Source organism: Athene noctua, chromosome 8 (genome assembly GCF_965140245.1).
Source record: "Athene noctua chromosome 8, bAthNoc1.hap1.1, whole genome shotgun sequence".
In the NCBI taxonomy this organism is placed as follows: domain Eukaryota; kingdom Metazoa; phylum Chordata; class Aves; order Strigiformes; family Strigidae; genus Athene; species Athene noctua.
In genome coordinates, this window is record NC_134044.1 from 6729503 (window position 1) to 6743578 (window position 14076).

Here is a 14076-nt window from a genome sequence, read left to right on the forward strand (position 1 = left end):
TTTCTAAAAAAGGGACTTTCATGTGATTGTCAGTGTAATCTAAGTGGTTTCTAAACAGAATTCTGAAGATGCAAAGATAGCTATTTGTAAAGATGGATCATCATAAAGACAAACGTTGGCTCTCTCTTTATTTAACCTTTAAGTAGACATTAAGATAAGCTCCATTTGGGCACAGCTAACTGGTTTACTCAACTAAACAACTTCTGGTGCGGTTCTTTTGTTGTTTCTTTTATTGTGGGATTTTTTTAAACATACCTTAAACACATGAAAGGCCTCAAACTGAATGTTACGACTCTTGTCTCGTAGAAGGTTCATCATTAGTTTGAGATTTTCAGGTTTACTGATGTACTTTGTCATAATTGTGAAGTTGTGTCTGTCCAATAACAATTCACCAAGAAGCTAAGTGGAAACAAGCACAAATGGAAAAAAAGACTGACGTTGGACATAAGAAACAACTTTTTTCATAAGTGCTTTCAAACACACTGAGGAGTTGACACTGGTCTGTAATATTGTAAAAATGGAACTCAAATGTCCAGAATTTCTAAGTGCAGGGTGCATTTTCCTCTTATTTCAATGATGCAGTTCCTCCTTTTTCTCAACATGTGAAAAATAACCTTTTGATCCTCCCTTGTTATGAACTGGAATTTAAAAGAGAAGTCTTTCATTCTTATTTCTCCATTATTTCATTTTTTCTTTTTCATTTATACAGAAGCTATACATCACTAATAAGAATGTGGGACACTTTTTTTTTTTTTTTAAAAAAAAAAAAGCACTTCAAATGAGAAATATTTAAGACTTCTTTTGCTACCTTCTTTGTCCAGAAGGGAGTAGAAGAGTACCCCCCACAAGTAACACTCTTGCTACAAGTTATGTATTATATTTATGTTCACTATTTTTCACCTACTTGAACGTAAGATTAGTACTGCTCTAGTCACATCATGTGAACCTTTATTAAATTATTTAAATGTGTCCAGATTTGCTGAACGAAAAAAAAATAATCAACAAAAATGAACATACTTGCATATAGCCATTTCTACACAGGGAAATGACTTTGGTGTGTGCTGGATACTAAATAACGGAAGGACTGGGCTAAAGAGAAGTAGCTGATCCCAAGAATTAAAACATGAAAAATGAAAATAAACACTATCCAAGGCAGTTACTGAAGCCATTTCAATTCCAATCAACCCACCCTGAAATTAAAGGAATTCTCTAACTCTGCATTTAAGAAGAAAATAAAATTGCCTTACCTTAAGTGACTGCCTCTTTGTCACATAATTTTCTGAATGAAGTAACTTCTCATATTCACTGAAGAACTAAGCACACAATAAAGAGAAGGGTTAGGACCTTTCCAAGTGTTACACACAACTCTTCCAAATTATTGTAACAAACTGGAGGAGATGCAAATCCATAATAAAAAAGTTAATAAAATCTGAAATCTCAGTAGGTTCCTGTAAGTCACTATTATTTAAACATTTTATATGCTTAAAAAAAAAGTACTTACTCTTTCAGGAGCCTTTAATGTTTAGATTACAATGTGGTAGAAGTAGTTATCTCATTATTTCTAAGCTATAATAGTTCCTGGCACTGAACACTGTTCATTGATTTCAGGAGTCCCCAGTGGGTGGAGGAGGGCTATCTTGAATGCTTTGGTTGTTATGGGTTAATAGAGACAAAAGAAAAAGACAAGGAAAGGGTTCCCTCTAGCGGAAAAATCAGACCTAGTTTTCACAAACTAGATTTCTGCCACCTCCACTTGTTTTCACACCTTTCTACAAACAACAATAAGTTCTCGATCTTAATTTTACTGCTTGGTAGAAATTACTTTTTCAATTAGTTTAATATTGTGTGCAAATTTCCAAAAGCAAATCTAATCAACGAATTAAAATACTGATTTCTTCAAATAAGATACACAGAACTAGAAAATTCAGAATATTTAGCTCACCCTATCATAATGTTGCTCCAAAAATTCTGCACTTAGCAACTTGTGTCTTGTAAGTAAATCCTGTAAAAAAAAAAAAAAAAGCACAAAACCAATATTTCCATTAAAATATTTAAATAGTATGTTTTTATTTGAACAGTGAGTACACATAAGACACCCAAGAGAAAATGTTGCTATTTCATTAAACAAAGACATTTAGGACATGAATGCAGTTACCTGGACACTGCTAAGGATCTTGGCATCACTTAGGAAAGGTCTGCGATGTGTTATGTTAATTCACACAGGTAAACAGCCTGTGGAATTACCACTGAAGAATGACATTTATGGATCAAGGCTATGCTCTGCACAGAACTACACACAGCTAAGGTTAAGACCCACTGTTTAATACTGAACAATATTATGCTTACAGTCCCAGAACTGGTTGTTTTAGGGCAACAAAAAATTTCCCCAGACAAAGCATCAGCATCAAATATACTCAGGTTCATAACAGGAAGAGGAGGAGTTTGCTCACTTGAGAAGTTGAGACACACAAATTTAAAAGCCCCTGACATGGAAGTGTACATGTATTCAGCTAATGTGTGACAGTTTAAATCTTGCTTTTTAGAATAAAAGTTATCAGGAACACAGTAAATATATATTTAAAGGTATGTCTTACATTCTGAGAAATAAGGAAGAAACCAGTGTCCAGCTTACCCATTTGCACCACAACTCTTTTTTTCCCCTCTCTAGGTTTGTTTTGCGCAAGAATGTTATACACATCATCTGGGTTCACACAGCAGAGAGATACAGAAATAGTAATTCCAATGTTGTATGTAAATTACCTTGAAAGTGGCAAATGCATCCGAAGCAATGTCAAATGTTGACATTTCCACGTATCTGAAGAAATCATAGAATTGTTCTGACCACAAGATTATTTTAGCAAGTGGTTCATGCCTGATGCATTCTCTAAGCATTATTCCACAATTTAGGGCAATTTCTGGAGATTCGTACCTATTAAAAAAAAAACCCAACAAAGATTCTTTATACATACCTCACAAGTTAGCACTGCACCGCACTGCTAGTTACAGTTTTCAATGCTATCAAGCAAACAAAAATTCAAGAAGTTATTTCAGCATTAAGCTCCACTTTTAAACACGTCTATGAAATATTGCTGAAATAATTACCAGTTAAATGTCAAATTATAGCAAATACTAATGACTTTCACAAACTGAGAAACAAGACTGAATATTTTCATCATACTCAAAATCAGGTTGGGGTTTTTTTTCATATTGGTGGGATCAGAGACATCTGCAAAAGCTGTAAGCAATTTCTGTCTTGAAAGCTGGCTGCTTCAACATGACAGCAATTTACATAAAGCTATCCATGATATGAGCATGAAGGATTAATAATACTGGACATAAATTCATGTCTCCTCTTTCATTAAACCATTTTTCAGCAGCACCAGCTACTCTACACATCACAGGCTTCAAGCCTGAAATGCTTGGCAACAGTGTCCTCTAATTCTAAGGACAATACTGAACACCTCCTCTGAGCCTGAATCTTCATTGCCTCCAGCAAAGTATTTGCAACTTCTGAAAAGAGACCTCTGGAACATGTCCATCACTGATTTGATGGAAGTGATGAAGCTGTCTCTGATGGCTTCATTTAGAAATTGTTGCTACACTTCCTTGGCAGGCTTTCTTGCTCAAATATTACAGGGTTCTCTCAGCTGATTTTAGCATACACCACCAGCAGCTGTCAAAATCTCACAACGGTTTAAGACACTTTTGATAGAAATACACCTTTGTACTTGCTACTATCTCCTCGTTTTCCCAAGTAAGCTAGTAATAGTACCCTGGCTGAAAATGGAACTGTCTCTGCACACCAGCATGTTGCAATATAAACTATCCCAGTCTACAGAAAAGTTATGTCTGTTGTTACCTAACTGGTTCTGGAGCAGTCAAAGCCTCTTATATATCTTCCTGCCTCTCACCTAAATAATCCTTTGTCCTATAACATTGGAAGCTAATTTAAATGCACCAGAATAATTCAGGAGCAAAGTATCATTGTGCATATTAAGCACCAACTCTATTACCATTTAAAAAAAAAAAAGTCTTCTGAATTAATTTTCATGTTAAACCCTGCAATACTTCCCCATTTAGCCTGTCATGGAGATTTGAAATCTACTGAACTTTTTGCAACTCATCCCATAGTTTACATTTACATAAATTTGTCTCAGTTGGATACAAGATAGAACATTTAAGTCACTAAATGCCCATTTCAAACATCCTGACATGAATATGTGTTTCAGCAATCCCTGTCAGAATAATGCTCTCTGAAGAGTGACAACACAAACTAAAAATTAGGACGAATGTGTTACATCCCTCATTCAGTCACATATCAATGAGAGCATGCTGAGAAAGTAGTTTCATCTCTCTGCACCTCAGATGTCTTTGCCTTCTTATGTAAATTATTTTGAAATAGTGCTGAATCAATATTTTCTTCCATGTTATGCCACAATTAGTAATCCTTTTGTCCCTCTAACATTTAAATCTCACTTCCCCCCTCAGAATCAGGGCTGTGATGCAGGGGGAAAAAAAAGGCACTTCTGGCAGACGGGTGTAGATCTTACACTTGTATGAGTTGAAGCAAATATTGCATACTGCTTCTGGCGCTAAACCTTTGGAGTCAGCATGAAACTAAAAGATGTAGAACTCCTGCTTTGTCTTTTCCGGTGGCTTACACAAATGACAAAGATGAGGTAAACGTAGAGATGTTACAATAAATAAAATAGCCTAATATGCCATGTATGTGGCAGGTTAGTCAGCATCTCTAATGACGACTATGAACTATGAAAAAGGAAAAACAAAATAAATCTTCCTGTTTTAATGTTTAAAATATACTTGATTATCCTCATATCTCAATGCTACCAACATAACACAGGCAAGTATCTTACTGAGAAGCACAGCCTTTTCATACATCCTCTAGCTATCCCCGTAGGTCGAGTAAGTACTCATTAAGTGCAGTAAGCTCACCCAGCAGCTTTAACACAAACTTTAAAACTAGTACTTGAAACAGCTACATTTTAAAAATGGTTTATTAATGTTTGATGAGCTTTTCTGTCCTAAAATAACACACTGGAATTGCAATTTTCAGAACTTTCTTAATGTATGTTATTAGAAATGTGAGCAATTCTTTTTAAATAGAGACATCACATTCTCAATTTGTTAAAATCTTATTTTAACATTAAAATGTTAAACACAACTTTCTACTTTCATATTTGAGATCCACAGCTTTACATGTGCAACCACATATTCAATATGGCACGATTCTCCAAAATCCAGCACACCAGATAACACAAGAATAGAGGAAGAAACAGCCATCTGCATGTACCATATGCCCCAAATCATTCTTTCTCTGGTCAAGTTTGAGTTGGTGCATTTCTCGCTACAGGAATATAAATTGCTACGAATAAAAAGTCTAAGACCAAACTAAGACCAGGGGATAGCAGAGCAAAATGGGTATGAGAGCAGTTAAAGGAAAGAAACAGCCTTCAACTCTTGATTAATGAGTAAGTTCACAAGGAAATAGTTTAAATAGGATCAAACAGTATACTGAAAGGAAAATGTCTGTACTACTCCAGTAAGAATATTCTAGGTTACTAACTGTTCTCAATTTTCAGTCATATTTCATATGACCCAAATTTTCCTTTACTTAGAGGAATTACTGGCCCCCAAACAAACAAAAAATTAAAAATCCAAACAAATCAAGTGTACCGTAAAGGAAGAAAAAACATTTCAGAACTCACTGCTTCTTCATGAATTTAAAAACTTCTTCATGTAAAAGCATATTTATGCTACACAGTCTACATACCCTTTTAATAGCATGAACAATATATTCTGTTGAGTGCAGATGTATTCAACTGTGGGAGTTCTTGTACCAATTTGCCTTCTGAGAATGTTGTTGAAAATTTGCGCAACATCTTTTTTGCCCTGTCAAAAACATTAGCAGTTAAACACATAATATTCAAGTCCACTAGGCAAGTTAACAATTAAACATTAGCATCATCTCATGCATTCACACCATGTGAATTCTGCAGTTCAGTCAGCCTCTGTACTCTGATCTTAAACAGATCAAATATGCTGTTTCTTTATCCCCATTTCAAATATGCCAAAGCACTCAAAACATTACATCAAGTTGCAGCCAGATCACAGGTAAATTACATTAGCAAGTAAAGCCAGTTGATGTTTCATCTGATAATTCTACGTAGGATCAATCTCCTGGGCTTGTTTAATACTTCTTTTTGTTAATAACATACCAGTTTTTAATTGTGCTCTTGCCTGAAATTGTGTTTCTTCAGTATTCCATTATCAGAGCTCTCCTCTTGTCTAAGAGCACATAATCACACACAGAATCATCTAGGTTGGAAAAGACCTTGAAGATCATCCAGCCCAACCATTAACCTAACACTGACAGTTCCCAACTACACCAGATCCCTCAGCGCTATGTCAACTCTACTCTTAAACCCCTCCAGGGATGGGGACTCCACCACCTCCCTGGGCAGCCCATTCCAACACCCAACAACCCCTTCTATAAAGAAATGCTTCCTAATATGTAGTCTAAACCTTCCCTGGTGCAACTTGAGGCCATTACCTCTTGTTCTATCACTTACTACTAGGCTAAAGAGACTCATCCCCAGCTCTCTGCAAACTCCTTTCAGGGAGCTGTAGAGGGCGATGAGGTCTCCCCTCAGCCTCCTCTTCTCCAGACTAAACTCCCCCAGTTCCCTCAGCCGCTCCTCATACAACATATGCTCCAGACCCTGCACCAGCTTTGTTGCCCTTCTCTGGACACACTTGGGTAATTTAATGTCCTTTTTGTAGTAAGGGACCCCATTAAGAGCATGCAGAGCATTTCTGACTGCAGTGTTAACATCCAACATAAAACTATAACTTACAGAAGCTAAATAAATAAATAAATCTACAAAGAGAAATCATCCATTGACCTAAAATGCAAGTCTCACATTTTTCAATGCACAAATGAAGTACACATAAAACCAGGATGCTGGAATTCAGCACAGATTATACACAAGAAAATGCACAAGGATAGCAGCAGACTGTATAAAAGGAGCTGGGAATGTTCTCCGTGGAATATATATGCATCTCCTATTTATTTCTTCTGTCAGACCATAGCTAAAGATGACGAATTGGTAGGGACATCTAACAAAAAGCTGATTATAAATATAAGCACTTCTCACTGTCATTCACATGCACCATTTAAAAGCCAGATTTCTGCAATTAACCTTCTAATTTGGATTGCCATAAAGACAACTTCAGGAATACGTGTTATCAGATCTAATCTAGAAAAAGCATAGGCAAATTTATACTAAACCTGGACTTGCAAATAAAGGCCTGTTAAGCAACTTCACCTGAAGGTTCCCTGAATGTTATACACAAAAACCATATGCAGATAATGTTTCTGGAGAACAGCTGTACTATAAATGCCCTGAGTAACATCATCAAGATTTTGAGAAAAAATGCAAGGCATATTTAATTAACAAGAATTTTAAAGACAACAGCAATTATTCAAAATTATTTCAGTTTTCTAATAAACAACAATAAGCTGCATAAGCAAAAAAAAAAAAAAATCAAATGTTTATAAAAATGTAGGAGGACTGTAGTTTTACAAATGGCATGTTTGTGAATCACCATGGATGGTTTTGTAGAGTGTTGTTTACAGGATATAAGAGTTTGTTTGTAAATGCTTGTTTTCTCAATTACAATTCCATTGAAAGCCAGCCCAAAGCAACACCAGAACTCTTTGTTCTGAAATGAGTAGAGCAGTGTTTCCAGAAACCGCTTTAGTCAAACTCCACATAATATAGTCATCAAGTCTCATTCACTAACATTGCCAATTTTGCACTGGATCTGACAATTTGCTTTGGATTCACCAGCAAGAACAGCATTTCCTTATTACGCACATAATTGAACTGATAGTGGTACACAGTAATACCAAAGCTAGTTATTGTTAGGAGGATGTATTGCTAAGTGATCTCATGGCCTAACAAGAGCAAACAGACACTGAACCCTGTGCCAATAGTCACGACTACGAGAGGTGAGAGGGAGACTGTGCTAGTATTGTCTTTCGAGCAGAAGGATTCAGGCTCCCTTGTGCAAAAGAAATTTTGGGGGTTTTGTTCTTCATTTAAAAAAAACAAGAACAAAAAGAACAGTTCCACAAGGGATACCATCTCTCCTAGAGACACACTACCACAAATCAGCAGGCAGATACCAGTCTTACGAACTTACTGGTTAAGTAGATGGTTGTGTTGACTGCTTTACTTGGAAAGAAAGCTTCCAGATAAGGATACCATTTTAAACAGGTCTTTACATACAGCAAGGTCTGGACAGGCAGACAGTTTTTTAATCGAAACATCAAAACATTAAATTTGTAACTCTTCTGGTTTTTACACTGTTATTTTTCTGAGGGTTTTTAACACACTATTCAGATTCAAATACATTTGAGACAGTTCAAGGGTCAGAGTGAACAGTCCCCGTCTATTAATTAGCTGTCTATTCCTGTTCTACAAGGAAACCTTCTTCAGGAGTAAGAGTAAAGTTCTTGACAAAATAAAAAGACCTTTACTTCATTATTGAATGACCTCAAGCTGTAATGGGGCACCAGAAGGAATAAATGCTAGACCTCCTCTTCAAGTTTAAGAATCAACAGGAAATTAAATTCTTATCTCCATCAGTAATGGAAACATCATTTCAAATGCAGTAAACCCCCACTACAGAGATCTGGAGTATCAAAGCAAACATCTGATTGACTTTGTAACAGCTGGGAAGCTAGTGTAGGTTTGGAGCACAGGTGTGTTGATATCAATTCTAGGTCACAATAGCTGGACAGTCTGCCAGATCCCATCCTTAAAAAGCAGACATGGTCCAGTCTAGAAAGCAGTGTAAGTGACGTGTTCTCTCTCTAAGAGGAACCGTCATATCCTCATGTAACAAAGCAGCAGAAAGTCTGCAAGCAGGAAACTACCCGCAACCTTTTCAGGTCCCCTTAGAATAAAATGAATAGTTCTCCTTAATGACAGCAAGCTTGTACGAATTGTTATCATTCTTCATTACCAGGAGAGAATGAAGGTTTCCTTCACTAATAACCAGGCTGAGTAAACATCAAGCTGATAAGAATCTAGAGGTCAGCAGAATCCCAATGACGTTTCATGATTTCCTTTCTTCAGCAATTAAAGGCCATCACATGTCAGCATTCCCCCTCAGCTTTCCCAGGTCTCCTTGCTTATTTAACAATCTGAATGCTTGGTATAAACAGTTGTGTGGGTAGGGAAAAAATACCACTGTATTACAGTTAAACACAAATCAGAGGGAGTTAGGGGTAGGGTGGAGGGGAGAGAAGAAAGAACAAGGAAGAAAGCCATTGTTTTTGGAATGTCACACTACAATAGGACTTTAAACTGTTGTGTTTGCATTGTGAACAAGTTGTTTATGAACAATCTCATTTTTAAGTAACCTTAGCAGGATGGTCTTTATTGTCAAGGCTGTGAGATACATGGGATCTGGCTCCTTTCCTAGACAATCACATGCTTCTTGTGGGATATCAGGGAAAATAGGCAAATCCAAATGTCCTGCAATTTCTTGTAACTAAATAGGGCAATTTTTCACTGTTGCATTGGGAAGCAAAATTATTCTATGTGATGTAGTGACAAATGTCAGGTAGAGGTTTGTATAAAGATACATTTGAATATAAATATGTATTGCTATTTTGAAGTAATCAATAAAAACTTGGGTTTGGTTTTTTTTAATAAATTTTAAAAATGAGGAAAACAAAAAATCTCCATCACTTGCTTCTTAAAGAGAGTGAAATAGTGGACTGTTAACAAAACTGCTTTAAATATTTAAAATTCTTCATAAATGTTATGATAATTCTCTTTAGTAAGTAATTTAACAAGATCAGAATATACACACGACTGCAGTATAACTTTTTCTCACTATGGTATTACTACGAAGAGATTAACCCTTCTGTGTACCCAACAATTAAGAATTATTCCCTAATTTTAACAGAACTGTATCACCAGGATTAGAGGTTTGCCTACTTCAATTTTGTGTTGTTTATGTGCCCAAATTCACAGATTTCATATTCTGTATTTGCTTAATTTTCTAGGTAGTTTGGAACAATGAGTTCTCTTTCTAATGGTTTTGTCCCAGCCAGGAAAAAATAAAAGCTGAAGATCAAAGATGTCTTACCCAATTTAAGTGGCAGGAATTTAGATGTGTTTATTTTAACATATACAATATAAGAAATTCTTACCTCAAAATCAATTAGCTGCAAGTCGGCTACTAGGGTACTAAGAAGACCGCTGTTGTACAGCTCTTGAGCAAGCTGTGCCACAGCTTCTGTCTGTGGCTCTTTTTCGTTTGTGCCATACAAGATTTCTTTCATGGCAACGAGGTTTTTTGAGACCTCCTCAGTGGCCTAAAGAAAATGTGAAAAGAATACAGTTAGAGAACAATGTCATTTGCCTTTGTAACTACACATTCTATTATTCTTAACATCTGTAAACTTCCATTGAGGAAAAAAAAAAACAGGGCATGACAACCTGTTAAAAAAACAACAGATAATCTTTCTGCAAATTAGACTGTTACATGTTATTAAAAAAAAAAAGAGGCAAGATACACGCAATTTATTTGACAAGTTACCAAAAGTAAAAATCTCTTCCTTTTTACTGCCTTTAAACTTCCTGTTCAAAAAATCCCCTAAATAGCAATGGGATGAAAAGAACCCAATAAAATTTCCATTCTGTAGAACAGGTACGCAGGATCAGATTGGAAAACATGACATGGAGACACATGCCTGATTCTAGTGAACTGCTCAGAAAGCCCAAATGTATCCCTCCTACAGACTTTGCACTCATCAGGTTTTGTCAAATACCAGCGTCCTACTCCAGTCAGTGGGGATGAAATTTTTCCTTTCCAACTAACAAAACCTCATAGAGAACCTCCTTTAATTTTCAGGTCATCTCAGTATTCAAGAACAAAGTAGCAAACAGACCCAGAAAGAGGTGTGCTCAGAAGAACATATCCATACAGGAGATAATTAAAAGTCTAAGATGCTTCCCATTTGAAGTCCATCTTACAGAAGACAGACAGGTCTGACCTCTCACTTGAGAAGGCCAGCGTAAGGAGTTCCTAAATTGCTGTGATGGGCTGGAGCAGCATTTGACAGTGGAAACAGTAATCTCATGAGTTTAAAAAAAAAAAAATCGACCAGAACACTTCTAAAAACTCACTTCTGAATACAGTTATCTTGGAGAAAAATGAAGAATTACTCCCTTCAAGATATATGTTTATGTAGCTTGGGGGCAAAACACTTAAAATGATCATCATAAAATAGCTGATTTAATTATATTGTTATAACTCTTCATGTGCCTAAAAAGTATCAGTAGTTTTCAAATGCACTAGTTTTTAGTAATCAGATGAACCTGCAAACAAGGTACACATACATTTTAATGTTAACTATTTATGATTGGTAGCACATGGAAAATTAATGAAGTGAAAAAATCATCACTTTCTGGACATTGCCTGTCTTATAAGGGTATATAAAGAGATTTCTCATTTGTGCATTATATCTAGAGAGGCTTGAGATCAGCATGACCCATGCACTATTCAAGTCAAAGCCATTCCAGCTTTATTAGGTATGCAAGCAAGCATTCCATAACCTTTAAGGAGGCTCCATATCACTTTTAGCTCCTCTGCAACTTTCCACTCCCCGACGCCTCCCTCTTCTTCCTAACTTCAGTTCCTAGTGCCAGTTGTCTCCTCCTTAATTGAAATACCAAAGGATTTTCTGTGCACTGTTAGTAAGACAGCAAGAAGCAGGTGCTCAATAAGACTGCTTAGATTCATGACAGCTCCTGAAGATGTCAAATGAGAAAGGCAGCTCACCATATTATAGTAGTATTACTTCACACAACTGTTCTATTTCTTTAAAATACAGAAGAAATATCTCTTTATTAGGAAAAGAACAGGAACATCTGTCAAACATGAGAGATATGAAGAGATGCTTTTGATGCATGGCTACCAAGAAAAGAGGAAGCAGCAATAAAAACTCTATTGCAGTTTGTTCCTGCACACTAATTTAAAAAGCAAGACGAAAGAGGAAGAAAGGCAGACATTCAAGTAGCTACATATTTTAAGTAAGGTGGTGTCAATACTAAGGACTTGCCTGCAGTTAAGAACACCAGTGGAGAAGTGTCTCATAACAAAACCCCAGGAAACAGAACAACCCTCCCCAAACTTTAAAAATCACACTTGAAGGCTGCCCCTCACCACCACCCCAAGAAAGACAGTAGTAATGGAAATGCTTACAAACCAGACAGAAAAACCCCACAGTGTTTCCAAACACAGCGTACTATTTTTAAGGAAAAAAAAAAAAAAAAAGCCTTCTGGCTTCTGGACCTCAAAGTCCTATCTGGTTGCAGGTCCATGGCCAGCCCCACTCTGAACAGCTCCATGGATGGACACTCCACCACCTCTCTAGGCAACCTGTACCAATGTCTGACCACCTTCATCATGAAGAGACTTGCTTGTATCACTTCAGCTTAGGCCAAACTATCATTTCTGGATACATACTACAGATACAGAAATATGAGGTTTTCTGAAAGTGTTGTATCAATTACCAAGGTCTTTTGATGCAATACAATGCCATAAGACATGACGTTTCTATACTCCCCTCTCTTCTAAAAATCAACACCAAAAGGACTAGAAAAACTCTTACAAACTTGTTCTAGAATCTCTCCACTCTTCTATATTCCTTGAACTCTCTAACATATTCCAAATACATGATGTGCAGAGCTATTTTTGCCATTGCAGATGCAGAATGAAATTTAGATAGCTACACCAAAAAATACAACTGCTACATTGAATATCAATGTTAAGAGCTAAGTGAAAAACTAGTAAAAAAATTCAAGACAGACAAGAGAAGGCTAGCTAGCATTACTTGCAAGATTTTGTAAGATACTAAGATCTAAATAACTGCCTAATGCACTAACAGGAAAAAAAAAAAATCTCTAGAGAAAAAAAGTCAAAATGCACAGTGAAGTTCATCCCAAAACACACGATCAAAAGTGCAATTAACAATCAGACACCGTGTATTTTTTTATATATACATTCTATTACAATATATAAGCAGGGTATATTTTATATATACAGAATATATATACACTCTACATATTATTGTCTATTAATATGCCTGGTTTATGTATTAAAATTACATATAATGTATTTATATATATTAAAATTTATTTTTATGTATATATTATCAACACTAAGAAGGAGCAATCATGGAGCAACCAGAGCTTTAGAGAAAAATTCTTTGATAAGTCACATTTCAATGGTGCCAGATAATCAATACTGTTTGGGGACAAGTCAAACTATAAAGTAAAATGTAAAGTAAGGAAAATGAAGAAAGTACTTATTTCTCTATTTTTATCAAAGACAGGAAGATAGTATTTAAAATAAAAACAGACACCATGAAGTCACATGTATGACTGTCACACCAAAATAGCTGCATGTCTTTATAGCTATGAACCATTATGATTTATTCCTGTCTCTAGGGTATTTCACTGATACTTCCAAAACGTACTATTTCCTTAAATGCTAAGCAGTGCAAATACCAAATACTTCATTTAGACTTGCACAGCTGGAGTATCTGAGTTATAGGAAGCAACACTTGCCTTTACTTAGAGAAACAGTAGAAAAAGATAAAGAACACAGTCAATCCTGAAGTGTTTGAGTTCAGCAGGCTCTGTGTCTATGGCTAGGGGTTCTATCCACATCAATAATGCAGTTACATAAATTTCACTATTAATTAAAACATCCATCAAAAAACCCTAACTATAGCTTTGAACCTGGACTTGGTGAGTATTTTTACCAGCCTATAGTAGTATCTATCATAAGTAACAAACACCATTTTAATAATTCCATTTAAATTGACTGGATTTCAAAACACTAAAACATACAATCCTGTAATCATATTATTATCTACATCAGTGCCACTAATTTATTTTAAAGGCCAAAAAGGATTACATTATTTTTCAGTAGAAATTTAGCGTGAACATTAAAGAGCTAAGCTCAATT

The 14076-nt window shown here is 35.9% G+C and overlaps 1 protein-coding gene across 2 annotated transcripts in view; it reads right to left on the minus strand.

Annotated features, from left to right (window-relative positions):
• CAB39 (calcium binding protein 39) overlaps positions 1-14076 on the minus strand; it is a 43030-nt gene that overhangs the window by 3040 nt on the left and 25914 nt on the right. For both annotated transcript variants that reach the window (XM_074912397.1, XM_074912398.1), the window contains 6 exons: positions 10250-10414; positions 5792-5910; positions 2761-2929; positions 1943-2002; positions 1248-1313; positions 256-399 (listed from right to left, as the gene is read on the minus strand). In XM_074912397.1, the coding sequence (XP_074768498.1) occupies positions 256-399; positions 1248-1313; positions 1943-2002; positions 2761-2929; positions 5792-5910; positions 10250-10414 (723 nt within the window). The remainder of the gene's footprint in view (positions 1-255; positions 400-1247; positions 1314-1942; positions 2003-2760; positions 2930-5791; positions 5911-10249; positions 10415-14076) is intronic.